The sequence below is a fragment of the Tachypleus tridentatus genome, chromosome 10 (genome assembly GCF_004210375.1).
Source record: "Tachypleus tridentatus isolate NWPU-2018 chromosome 10, ASM421037v1, whole genome shotgun sequence".
NCBI lineage: Eukaryota > Metazoa > Arthropoda > Merostomata > Xiphosura > Limulidae > Tachypleus > Tachypleus tridentatus.
Window position 1 is genome coordinate 138,169,104 of NC_134834.1, and position 13,976 is coordinate 138,183,079.

The following is a 13,976-nucleotide window of genomic DNA, read 5'->3' on the forward strand; positions in this document are numbered from 1 at the left end:
GTTAATTGAGTAAGAGCATAAGTTCACCAGCAAATGAACAATGGATTTTTTTAGTGTATTTAGCATTATTTTCTCTCTCTTTGTTTATAGTTGTCTCTATAGCTAGATTCGCACTAACTTAAGAATGCTCTATCTTAGGGTAAGACTCTGTTCTACACTAATTGAGGTTACAGAAGGAAGGAAAAGCGCTAGCAGAAGATTTGGGTTTAAAAAGGTATTCAGTGCTCTGAATACCTATATTGTTCTTTTTTTACACCTACATATTGTGTTTTGTTTGTTTGTCTGGAATTTCGAGGGTTATCTGCCCTAGCCATCTCTAATTTATCAGTGTAAGACTAGAAGGAAGGCAGACAGTCATCACCATCCATTGCCAACTCTTGTGCTTCTCTTTTACCAATAAATATTGGGATTAACTATCACTTTATAATGCTCCCATGACTAACAGGGCAAGCATATTAAACGTAACAGGGATATGAACCCGCGACCCTTAGATTACGAGTGAAGCACCTTAACCACCTTGTCATGCTGGTCCTGTTTGTTGTGTAACAGATTTACTGTTATATATTTATTTTAATACCTGCGTTTTTTTTCAGTTTGATGCATGTAATACATATTGGTGGATGTGTATTGTGCAAGTTCCACTTGTCCTTAAATTCGTAGTAGATTCTCGAAAGTAAGAATCAACAATATTGCTTAAAAAAAACAAAAAGCTAGCGTGTCTTTGAGCATTGTTGAACATCGAGAACCTCACCTTAAACTATATAAACCAACACATCAAAAAACAGTAATAGAATATTATTGGTCAGCTGCAGTCTGTATACTATAAGTCTAGGAAGCTATAATTATGATTGTCACTTATTAATCGGAAAACTACAGAATGTGATAAGGAATATTTATAAATTTCGAGCTTTGCAAACCGTTTAACTTCAGCAAATTAACTTCGGACGTTAGTGTTTGTACGAGGACATTAACTATAAGCGGTGTGAGGCCCACCGACCTAGCTTAAGCGAGGTATAACAGTTTCAAATCATAATTAATTTGCTCGTCATGAACCTGAACCAGCGATAAACTATTCAGTTCCAGACCAGACAGAAGACTAAATATTGTTTATGAGTTTGTAACATTTTTTAATGTAAATAATTATTTGTAATAGCCGTTATTTTAAATTGAATTATTGTTTGTATACTTACATATATTTGTACTAAGAAAGAAAACTGTGTGTATCAGTTTTATTGGCAAATATCATAAAGTTGAAATATATTACATTTAATTTACTTCTAAATTCAAATTAATATTTTTGGCTATTCAAATCGTAATACGTATGTAGTTTCGACCGAGGTAAGTTATAATACGTAACAGTTGTAATCTATGGCCTGGCATGGCCAAGCGCGTAAGGCGTGCGACTCGTAATCCGAGGGTCGCGGGTTCGAGCCCGCGTCGCGCTAAACATGCTCGCCCTCCCAGCCGTGGGGGCGTATAAAGTGACGGTCAATCCCACTATTCGTTGGTAAAAGAGTAGCCCAAGAGTTGGCGGTGGGTGGTGATGACTAGCTGCCTTCCCTCTAGTCTTACACTGCTAAATTAGGGACGGCTAGCACAGATAGCCCTCGAGTAGCTTTGTTCCAAAACAAACAAACATGTAATCTATGTTATTGCTTTGGACATACAATGTGGTTTTGTTGTTGGTACAGTATATGGTGACTTTTATTAAACATTTATATTACATATTAACTCTGTCGCTGTTATATCAGTCTCTATTTTTTCCTTTTTTTTTCGGTTAACTTTTACACCAGTCTGAAAACACCTATAAACGAAATCTGCGAATCACCTGAGTTTACAAGCAAAGTATCTTGGCTGTTGGAAATTCTTGAGGTGCCACATAAATATAGTAAAACAGTAAACAAAACTTATAAATGTTTCTATCTTAATAACTAACCACTGTAGATATAAAACAAAACCAAATAATACCAGCATTCAAAGAATTAGTTTTTTATTCGCTTTGTTGTTTTGTAAGGTAGAAGTGCTTAATTTTTTGAGTAATTGGCTTATTTCATTTTTTCCTTTAGGGTCGACTTATATGAACAAGAATTGTATTCAATCTCAAACCAAAGTGCGTGGTATTGTTTTTCTTTCTTTTTACCAGATCAATGTGTTTTCTAGACTGATTGGGTGTGAATAAACTTTACTAGTGCATAACGTATGTTCGATAATACCTTATAAGTAGTTGTTACACTATCTTATTGTTAATTTACACGTAATCTTATATATTTGTTTTTCACTTTCTGTATGAATGTTCACTATTTTAACTGGTGACTCCACAGCTGATATGCCTAAGTTCATTTGTTTTGTGATGGCTTTTGTAGGTGAAAGACAAGCATAGGTCAGTTGCTTTGTTCACTTTTATGAGGCCTAAATTTAGTAAATGGGTGTTGTAAACTTGTCTCTTATTTAATTTCAGTTTGTTACTGAACAAGAAAGTGTTAAAATGTGTTATACTAAAAAGTAATATACATATGTATATATTGCTTTTCTCTATTTGTGTTTTGTAAGTGATTTAAAATAAATTTGTTGTAAAGCCGTGCTTTGTAGGTTTGTGGTTTAGTTAACTCAAGAGTGATGTGTAGGCCTAAATCACGGAACTTTTTTTGAGAATTTTTTGATTGAGGTAAGTATTGACTGAAGTATATTCCTTGGCAGGTTTATTTAAAATAAACAGCTTTCTGCTTCAGTTAAAATAGCGATGGAGCTATTTTTATTTTTACTCATTTTCCTGTTTTCTTCTGACAATTTGCTCATTAATATTAAATTTTTATTTGTTGTTCAACATTTTTATTCGGAAACTTTCTTATCATAATAGAGAAACAGGTTCATATTTACTGACTACCGTATTATGAAAGTTTTCTTTAATTTGGAAATATTTACAACATTCAAGTGCTTCACTAAGAGACACTAAATACCATGTACCTTTGAACCAATTGCCTTTTTGTAAAGAGAGAAGTATTAATGTTATATTTATGCCAAATTTATTAATTAAAAAACGTTTCTCTGGCGACAATGTATATGTAATTGCAAGGCAAAGCAAATACATGTATCTTCATATTGTATGGATTAAGCAAATGAAAATTTTGATTGCATTTTAAGAGGCTTGCTTGATCAGGAGTCAGCATATGCTGAACAATTTTAATGGTTCACCTCTGAATGTTGTGAAGTACCTTGAACTTGAATAATTAAGCAGTTGGGAAACTATTGTCTCAAAGTTTTTGGGGCTTCACTTTAACCCATTAGAGATGTCTGGTTTGAATTTAAAGCATGCAATGCCCATGAAACATTCTGCTATTTATGTTGATGAGAAACATATCTCAGCGTGGCATTGTCTGAATGAGAAGATACAGTCTTGGCTAAAATGTTTGTGTATTTTGTAATAAATAAGATAAGTATTATTAAGATGGAATACTAATGTGTTTAGTGCTATCAAACTGAGAAATACATGTAATATTAAACATTTACTTATATAATTTGAATAATTAGACAAATTCTATACACATCATGAATGATTTATCAGAAAAGCAAACAGTTTTATCAGACTTGTATATATCACACCAAAACATATATAGTGACAGTAATAAACATCTAACCCTATAGCTCTTCATATCAAACATTCAATACTTGGTTGGTCTACCTCATACTCTTATTATCTTTGCAAGGCAGTGTGGCATGCTGCCAATTAAGGTACTTCATCCCAACTTGTCACTAGAAGGCACTATTTTAGGGTCATGGTTAGCAGTTTTCTGGCTCATCTGCCCAACAGTTTTCAATGAGATTACAGTGTAAAGAGTTTGCCTGCCATTGCAGTCTTGTAACATCCTCCTTGTTGACATAATACTGTATAATAAGGACATTGTGGGCAGTGGTATTCTCATCCTTCAACACAAAGTCATTGCCAAATCTTACCCTAACATATGGAAAAAATATCTTTAAGAAGTGCCTGTGGAAGGTGCTATTGATGTTTCCCTGAATGATGTGAAAAGCAGTTTTTTCAACCATAATGAATAGCTGCCCAAATATGTACTGGACCACTACCCATGTATTCCATGTTAGAAAGACATTCTTCTTTTATTTGTTCTCCAGACAAACAACAAACACAAGTTTTATCATCAGCATTAACATTCTGGTAAAAGGAATCATCCAAAAAGATGGCATGTTGCCAGTGCCCTAACTGTAGATTGGCTTGCTTTTTGTCCAAGTAACATGGTAACATCTGTGAATTCTTGTAAATATCAGTTTACAGATAGCACTTCTTACAAAAAAACCTTGTTTGTTTAATCTTCTATTCACTGTTCCTTTGGATACCCTGAAATGAATGTGCTTATGCCATTCCTGTCATAAGGTATTGCAAGACTTCTTCTGACTTTGACATGTTAACCTGCTCAAAATGCAGTCCATTGTTTAGCCATATACTTTCTCAGAATGATTTGTTCTGTGATTTTAAAAGCATAAGGCAAAATTTTATTGATGGAAGAACATGTTGTATGTTTCAACAGAACATTGGTCTGTATTCTTTAGGCATGATCAGTACTAAGCAATATAAAATTTATATATTGTTATAAAAACAACAGTCGGGGATTAAATGTCATAAAAATGGCATCATTAGGGTGGCATGATACAGGTAAAGGTCCAATCTGGTGGAGTGTATGAATAGTGAATAGATTTTCCTAAATGTGGCTGATATTACTAGGTCACAGATTATTGAGATATAATTTGCTTTGATGATTACTATAGTTCCTAAGCAGTTTCATTCTGTTATTTTAGTTTTGGGTTGGTGTTTGAGGAGAATTTCATCCCAAAAGTATTTTGTGGCATGTTCCATACTGAGAATATGTTAAGATAAACATATCTGGGATTTACATCAGTACAGGAACTTGGTGTTTTTTGCATCTTATTTCTAAGGAATGTGATGTTTATCATATATATTTCTTGCCATATTGACATGGAATACTAGGTATGTTCTGCTTTTTTTCTTTTAGTTGGGATTCTTTTAAGTAGTAAAATGATAACTTTATTTGAAGGTTTGAATACAGTTTTGAAATCAGTGTTAAAATTATTAACAAGAGCTAGTAATATCATTAACAGTTTCTGGCATAAAAGGGAATGAAATAAATTTATTATATTTTTTGTGTTGTTCATTGGTAGAAAGTTAAGAGTTAACATAGTATTTTTCACAGTTTTGACTTTTGATACAAGCCCAGTCTATGATGCTAAAGGTTGAAATTAGGTATTTCAATTTGATAAGTAAGTTTTCTTTGTGGGTATAAGTTTGTATACCACAGTTTACGTAGGTGAGATAGGAGGATATTTTCTGTGATAGGTGGAAATTAGATTTTATGTGTGGCAGGAGAGTGAAGAAATGGGGTTTCCTGTATATACTGTAGTAAGTTGTTATTTTCTCTTTTTACATTCACATTTAAAAATTGAAAACAGCTGTTGGATTTTATGTCTTGTGTAAAGAATTTCTCTTGTTTAAAAATTCAATAGAATAGAGTAGTATCTCTTTCTCATGTCCCCATCTATGTATCATAACCCTGTTTCAAGTTTAAATAAATCTGTGCCTTATGCTTGTAAGTCATTGTTGGCCTACCTATTATTATTTTAGTATAACATGCTTTGTTAAAGGTAATACCAGAAGCACTCCCTTTTATACAAAAGAGGTTTTTATGAATGTTATGATGAAGGAATGCTCAAACAAATTACACAAACCAGAATAACAACTTCTACATATTTGTCCAATAATACACCATCTTATAAGTTACTTCTTGGGTATTTTGTTCAATAACTATGTATGTAGACAATAACATCTAAGAGTTTGGCCAAGACTGTATTATGGTAAAAAATGTGGTTATTTATTCAGTGAAATTAGCTCTCTATACCTTCTTTGATAGGTGCTTGCTGATAAATTTGATTTTGAGACAGGCTCTGATTATCTGTGTGGAGTTGAACTTCTTGATTCACTGCAAACTATATCAGGTGCAAAGTTAAAATATTTATTTACCAGCTAAAATTATAGTTTATGGCAGTAACTGGTATATCATAAAATCAAATCGAGTTCTAGAAGCTCCTATATCAACTAGAAATTTCGTTATACCCATGTAGTTTAACTGTTACAAACCAAGATAGCTTGATCTCACCAATATGGAACAAGCAACCAAACTTCAAAGAAAAGGTAGACAACTGTTCTTTTCTAAATTAGTGACCAGAACTGATTTGAAGTTTGCTATTTTGATGTCTGAGAGTGATATCATTTAATGCATAACTTATTCTTGAGCCTGTTGTTGATTATGTTTGATGAGCATAATGGCTTCTGTGTAAGAAAAGGAAAAAATACCTTCTCAAACCCTGACCAAATTATTCACAACTGTAGCAAGTTTCTGTTCTTTCTTGCTTTCTCTATCTATGAGAATGTCATGTTATTCTCTAACTTGACTAACAGCTAGTCAACTAACCAAATGCTAAAGTGAAACATATATTTAAGACACTAAAATATTTTTTATTGATAGGCATACAATCTTTCATGATGTTAACTTAGCATCATCAGGTATAACAAATACCGAGATTAACTTAATGAAACATTGTAATCATAAATATTATACACTATATAACTAACAACAAACAAGTTTTTAATAAATGAGAAGTAGTCACAAAATGTAGCCTGTACCTTCTACAGGGCAGTATCTTCCAATAACTGTGGCAGTTGATTAGAAATCTCACAGCATAACATAGCAATTACATTGTATGGTGAAAACCACTTGGTGGCTTCAAGTGTAAGAATCACCATCTTTCAGTCAGTTATTATGCAAATCAGCTACTGTCCTTCTTGCCCATCTGGCAGTTAATCCCAGTCCTAATGATCAGTAGTTTATTGAAGAAATGAACTGTCTGATTTACACCTTGAGCTTTCTGGGATCTCTTTTCTTAGTTTCTCATCTGGCTTTTCAAACATAGCCAGAAAAGTACTTTCATCTTTTTCTTCCTCAACAGCTGAGATGCAATATAACAGTCTTTTCATCCTCCTCTGACCTCATTGGTGTTAAATTCCAATTTTTGGTCAAGCCAGGGCAGAGGAGATTTGTGCATAATATATTGTCATAGCTTATGAATGCTGAACTTCTTATGTTAGAGGACCAACTTGACTATATACCACTCAAGTGAACTAGTCTAATCAAAGTTGATTGGCTCCTGTGCTGCAGGCACTTATCACTGCCAGACTCAGTTGTTTCCTTGACTGTTTTGTCATAGCATCTCTTATGCAATACAGCAAACTTGTGGGCATTTGTCAGTTCTATTCTCAACCATTTCACAGAGACTTGTGAAGATGTTGGGACCATGGAGTTACAAGGTGGACAGTATATCACATCTACAGGAAGCTCTGTTTCACACTCGAACATGAGCATTTTAATTAAAAAAAACACATTCAACTTCTGTTCTGTTTGGTTGTATGCCTTAATGAGGAAAGAAAGACCTTTCTTAGTCAGTTTGACTGGGATTAACAAATTACATAAGCCTGGGCTTGATAGTTTGTATCACCAGCTCTGTCAAACCAATTTCAGTTTATTAGCTATCTGGTGATGATTCATTCTGACTGTTTCACAGTCATATCTCACATAAATTATCAGAGTGAAACTTGTATTTTGTATCTTTGCTTTTCCACTGTTTTTAGGCTTGAAATTATCAAATTCAGTTATTTGACTGTCAAGTGTTAGGGCTTTAAAGAACCTGGCAGCAGATCACTTGTCCGATTTGGAGAAAATCATTACCGGGAGTGGCCTCTTTCTTTGTTGATGTTTTAAAGGATTAGTTCCCATGTGGGTTGTTCTGTAGTCAGTGTCTTTGCAACTTCCTTCAGTGTCAAACATTTTCTTCTTAGGCCTTCAGTCCTGAATTATGCAGCTGTGGCTGTTAGTACTCTAAGCCAGGATTTATCCAAACTTTTTATTTTTATTTGACCTCCTATTCACCTTTTCCTCTGTTTCCTGTTTCTCATTGTGTCAAATTTTGCTGAGTCCTTCTGATTTTTCCTTCTTAGCTGGCCAAGATGAAGTTTCTTTTTCTGTGTCCTTTGATATCTAGGGAACATCTTTTATTTATTCTTTGGTGGTCTTTTTTACATCAAAGACATCCATTCTTCACAATGAAGTTTTGCCCTTTCTTCTTGTCATGTGGAAGTTGTCTGGTAGGGATTTCATTGTTATCTGGCTTTTCACACAAAGTATCACATTTTCTTTTTCTTGCTAGACTTCCACACTGGCTCTCTATCAGTGCCAATGGATTGTTCACTTTTATAGGTCCTTTTGTTACTTCCTTCCTCTGGATCATCATGCTCTTCCATTTTAGTTGTTTTTTTATCATTTTTTTTATATGATCATTCCAACTCTGATAATCTTTTATGTCCAATTGTTCATGCTATCTTACTTGAATTTTCCTTTCTTTTGAAACAACCATTGCCACCTTTGTCTTTAAGGAGGTTGGTTCATCAACCTATTCATTCGGTGTATTTTTTCATTGGGTGGGGGGTGTTCATATGACACTTTGTCATATCATCTTCCAAAAGTTTAATTATCTCATAGTTTCTCTTACTGCTTGTTAACATTATCTTGGATGAGATCCAACAGGCTGTGATGTGGAGAACATTTAACAGGCTTGTATTACAATACTAAAATCAATGGTGTGTTGTTTTTTTAATGCTTCTTACTTTTGCCTCCCAGTGACTGCCATTCTTTGGTTTACCCAGAGGCTCTCATTGGATGAGTATTGTTATTTCTTCTTCACTTTTTCTCTTGCTTACTCTTCATCATTCTTAGGTTTCTATGTACATTACTTCATGTCAATGGACTCAAGTTGTGGCTGATATTATTTCACTTGGTATACTTACCTGAAATCCACATTGAGTATGTATATCAGAAAGTATTAAGTCTGTCTGCTCCTGCTCAGTTTCCACTGTTGAGATGAGATTTTTAACAAATTTTGTTTGTAGTGTATATATATAATATTTCTTCAAAGCCATTTTACAGTTGAAAAAAATGTCAGAACCAGAGGTTTTCACTTGCTGACTGTATTCACACTAATCCATGTTAGTGTATCTTATTGTGAGATCTTAATTCTGTATTATTATGTCAGATAATATGATCCCAGTACCTCTTGTGTTTTCTCCTATGCAGCTTCCTCAATTATCTCTACTGGAGTATGTGAGATCTCTTGTTCCTACAGTCCCAAACCATAGTAGGAAGTTGATATGGAGAGTTTCTCATTGGGCAGTGTACTTTCCTATCCATTCGTCTTGAAACTCACTTCAAACTGTGCCTCATATGCCTCTCATCATAGTCCATTGGTTTCTTACTTGGATGTTATTTTAGAACTGGTTTACTGTATTCTGCAATTTGATGAAACAATGGAATAGCTGAAGTTGCCCAGGAAGATCCTCTAATCTGCAAAACAGTAGTGTTAACAGGTGTAGATTAGATGGGTTATCATATTCTATACTGCATTACTAATGGTTTTTGATGATAGAATCTCATGCAGATACAGAGAGAGGTGGATGTGGTTTGATTCTCATATTTGTTAATTCAGTTTCTAAATGTTTTATTGTAACAGATATTTTATTTAATTCATTAATGTCTTTCTCTTTACTTCCTGTTGTTTCTTCATCTTGCTATTTTTATCTTTCAATTATTTTTTGATGTTGTTGTTATAAATCTTCTATACTTCATTAGTTTTGTTGTAATCCTTCCAGACAATCTTTATGGGTTTTTTAGTTTCAATCTACCTTGTATACATAATTTTTAAATGTCAGTAGGTACACACGGACTGCAATTCCTTTTCTATCTTCCTCCTGACTTTCTTTCAAATTTCTGTTTCATTTTTCTTGATCATCTTTCAGTTGTTTTACTCCTTATTCTTGGTCTTTTTTTTTAATTATATGTCACCTTCTTATTTACCTTTTTGTACTGTTTACTGTAAATTGTGTGAACTCATATCATAATTGTAAAGTTGTTTTTGCCTTTATTTTTTACCAAAATAATCTCACTTCTGAACCCAAAACAAATTACTTCACTAACAGATTTGAAGCATTTACATTAATCAACAGTTTAGCTCAAATACTCATCAGTGCATTTACTGAATAGTGTATAGCTCATGTTAGACAACCAGAGGAAATGTATACTGATGAAGAAGCAAGCTAGTGATCAGTTGTTTATCAAGTCGTGTTATGTACTGAGTGTGGTGAAAACTCATATTTCACATTATCTTTCCCAGTCTAATGGTTTGTTTGGTTGAGTTAGTTGTCCAAGTTGTGAAGTGTATACCCTGTAAATTTATGGGCTTATATCAAACTCACTGTATTAACCAACTGCCGTGTATGATGGTGACTGTTCTCCAAACATGTTAATGTTGTTAAGTTATGCTGCCAGTATATCTCATTTTTGACTCTCCACCATGTTGCAGAATTGCCAGAATTTCTACAAGAGTGTGTGATTATGTTCAATGTTAACAAACCCAAATAAATGTGTTCATCAGTGGATAAAAAAAATGAAACACAATAAAATACACAACATGAGTTTAGGTGAAGAGACTGGTAACAAACTTGATATAATTGAGCAGTACATGAGTCACTTGATATGGTTGGACTGCACCTTATCTTGTTCTGTGGCTATTTAATCCATTTGTCTACTAGATGCTGCATTTATATAGTGTGCTAAAGAATACTGAGTCTATAAACAAGCTAGAAATTCAATTTTTTTGTTGAACCTCTGCAGTCCAACATCGATTAAGAGATGGAAAATAAATGAATCAAAGCCACAGAATATTATTCTGACATAACAAAGCAATCTCTATTATTCTCTGGCTGCTTGCAAAGAGTCAGAGGAATAAGCAATATTACCTGAACAACTAACTGGTCAATACATGACTGTAACACTGATATTGGCACCCTGTACTAAATGGTTGAGGTTTAGGGAAGATTTGGGATAGCGGATTGTTTCATAGATTAGCCACTGAAAGGGAATTGCAACCCTTCTTTCTTAGCTATTTAATGAAAACACAATTTTTATGATGTGTTTCATACATATATTGCTTCACCTACTGAAATTCACTTGGTCTCAAAAGTTACTATAGCTGATGTTATTAGAAGTAATGCCTAGAATATAAACCAACTGAGCAAATGGAACTTGTTACTGAGCATTTGAAAACATAAAAGCCAAAAGTGATTTGGAGTTCTTGCTTCCCAAGTAATTGATTGTATTTTATTTTATTCAATTTTTGATTTATCAAAATGGCACATGTTGACTAATAATGTGTCTAAAACATTAATGGTAGCTAAAATCCATAGAACAATATTAGTAGTAGTAAATAAATAAAAACCTTTTGCATAAGTCCTTATAAACATAAAATAAATACATACAGCAATATTACTATGGGGAAAGTTTCTTTTGACTTTACACCTGTAATTGAACTTGGAGAGAAACCCATACTATGCATATAGTAATATGGCCTTATGTTTGCAGAGAATATTGGGCATGTAAATTGTTGATTTTTAGCATAATAGCTTTATGAAAGAGGCATCTGCAGTAATAAATATGCTTTAGTGTTATTGCAAATATTTCAAACATATCATGATTGGAGGTGGTAATATGGACTGTAACAGTGTAGTTAGGCCCCAATCCCATTTTAATGTAAAATATTTAACTCTCTATATTAACTAAAATTCAGTACAGCTTTTCAGATGTATAATGAGAATGAAACCTTATGCAGACAACATATGATTATGACATACTTCTCTAAGACTTTCATTCTACCTTGGAAGTGTGATTGAGATATAACTTTTAATTCATTAATAAAAACATTGGCAGACTGATGATATGGATATGGATGACATAGTTATATAAGACAGATAGATTAAGCTTTTAATTTTTCTTAATAACCTTCACATTACAGTTTTGTTTACTAAAAAACAAAGAAAACCAAAATACCTATTTTCATATTCTTTTTTTCCTAACAATAAGATGTTTTCAGTTTGGAATTTGCAACTAGTGTTTGTAAGAAGCCTACCTACTCAAATTATGTTCCTGAATCTCTCCATATTCTTCAGAATGAAAATGTATTAGTCTACAGACCTTGTAACACAGTAAAAAAGCTTATAATTTCATAGCTGAAACTTGATTTTAATCCAGTATAGATGTAGTATTTAGACAGTACATGTTTTCTACTACTTGTTTATGTATAGTTGTATTTTCAACTTAATGATAGTCAAAGAAATAACTAACTTCTTTTCACCCTACTTACCTATTCTGAGTCTTTCATCTATAATACTATGTATAGCTACTCATGAGAAGATTTCTCTAAAGTTGAACATACTATGTGGAATTAAATGGCAATCTTTAATACTAGCAAGTTAAGTGATACCTTGAGGTTTCAACTATTTTTTATTTTTCATTGTTAATAACCAAAATGTATGTGTGCAGCATGTATGCCATACAAAATAATGTTCTCATACATATAATGCTGGTATATTTTCAGTTTGGAAAAGTTATTGAAATAATTCTGTAGTTTCTGACAGAGAGTTGGCTTTTTATTGAAAGTTTCCAAACTTCCAGTAAAGATGCTAGTCAAGTTGATTTGCTTTGAATAAGATTATTTCACATTTTCTCACTATGTAAACAATTTCTTTTATTACTCTGTAGTTAGATCACAGAATACAGTTTAATTCTGCATAACATTTTTTATTGAAATTTATGTTATTTTTTTATCTTACCTAGTTACTCTTAAAGGAACTCTGCATCATAGAATATTAGAGATTACAAGCAGTAGATAATTTGGTGCCATATTTATCTCAGTTTCTGTATTTCTTCTGGTGAGTGCATTTCGTGCCTAAACTCTTGCATTATTATATTTAAGGCTTCACACTTGAGGGTTGGTGGTTCCAAAATGAGTGCATTCTAGTACTAAGATACAACTCTAATGGCTCACAGTAAGTGGGCATATCTTCATGGGCTTTGCCGTGATGCTCGTGTCAAATTCAATTCTAGTGATGACTATATCCTGCTATGGACTATATAGTAGTCCAAACTTTACAGCAGTACAGGAAGGTAGAGAGTGACTTGTAGATGTTTACAGTTCAGTTCAAGGAATACAATGGAGCCCCAGTTGAGTGTATCCACTGATTTGGAAAAAGCAGAAGACAGCTTACAGCGTGTGTCTATAGGTTTGATCTTGCTGATGATGAAGTGCATTTTAAATAGATTGAGGAATGTGTTAAAATATTTCTGCCACCAAAATATGCTTTATTTGAAATTCAAGTATTGGCATATCTATGTCTAGGCTGGGTAGAGATCAGTGATTGTGGAACTGAGAAAGTGTTGTTGTTGCAGGGTGGAATGGAACATATTGCTGAGGAACTAGTTAGATATTAAGATATCTATATTTATATACTTATTATCATATGTACAAGAACTCCAAGAGTAAAGCAGATAGGGACTTTTGTTCATCCCTTCTGACCTGTTATTCTTACAATCATAGCCTTTCTGCTTCTCAAAATAGGGAAATGCAATGATTTTTTTCATGTTTACAGAGCAAAGGGGTTCTTGCTACTTCTGGTTTATGATTGCTTGGATGGTGGACCATGGAGGTTTCCTCAGGAGTGGAATTTGTACAATAAAACAAACTTCATTGTCATATGTACCCACTCTGTGAGAAGAGAGCTATCATCATTATACTTCATATAATACTCCATCATAATAATCTCACTCCAAGGCACTTCTCCCAGATATTTTTTATCTGGGTTGATTGCACTTGCTGATTATGACATACACTGTCTATTAGGGTGCATCAGCAGATAAAGGATAAAAATTAAAATGTCCCAATTTTTTTGCTCAGTTGTGCCACTGCATGAGAAAAGAACACAGACAAAGTTTAATTTCAATCACAAAGTATTT

At 33.3% G+C, this 13,976-nt stretch overlaps 1 protein-coding gene across 8 annotated transcripts in view; it reads left to right on the top strand.

The window, feature by feature from the left end:
- The first annotated feature begins 1,799 nt into the window (after positions 1–1,799).
- Positions 1,800–13,976, top strand: part of LOC143230438 (cyclin N-terminal domain-containing protein 1-like) — a 123,919-nt gene continuing 111,742 nt past the window's right edge. For 3 of the 8 annotated variants that reach the window (XR_013016441.1, XM_076463988.1, XM_076463982.1), the window contains exons 1-2: positions 1,800–1,872; positions 2,067–2,110. Coding sequence is in view for 3 of the 8 variants with exons in the window: in XM_076463988.1 (XP_076320103.1) it covers positions 2,078–2,110 (33 nt within the window). In the remaining 5 variants the exon portion in view is untranslated. The other 5 variants (XM_076463985.1, XM_076463984.1, XM_076463983.1 and 2 more) reach the window with 4 other exon arrangements.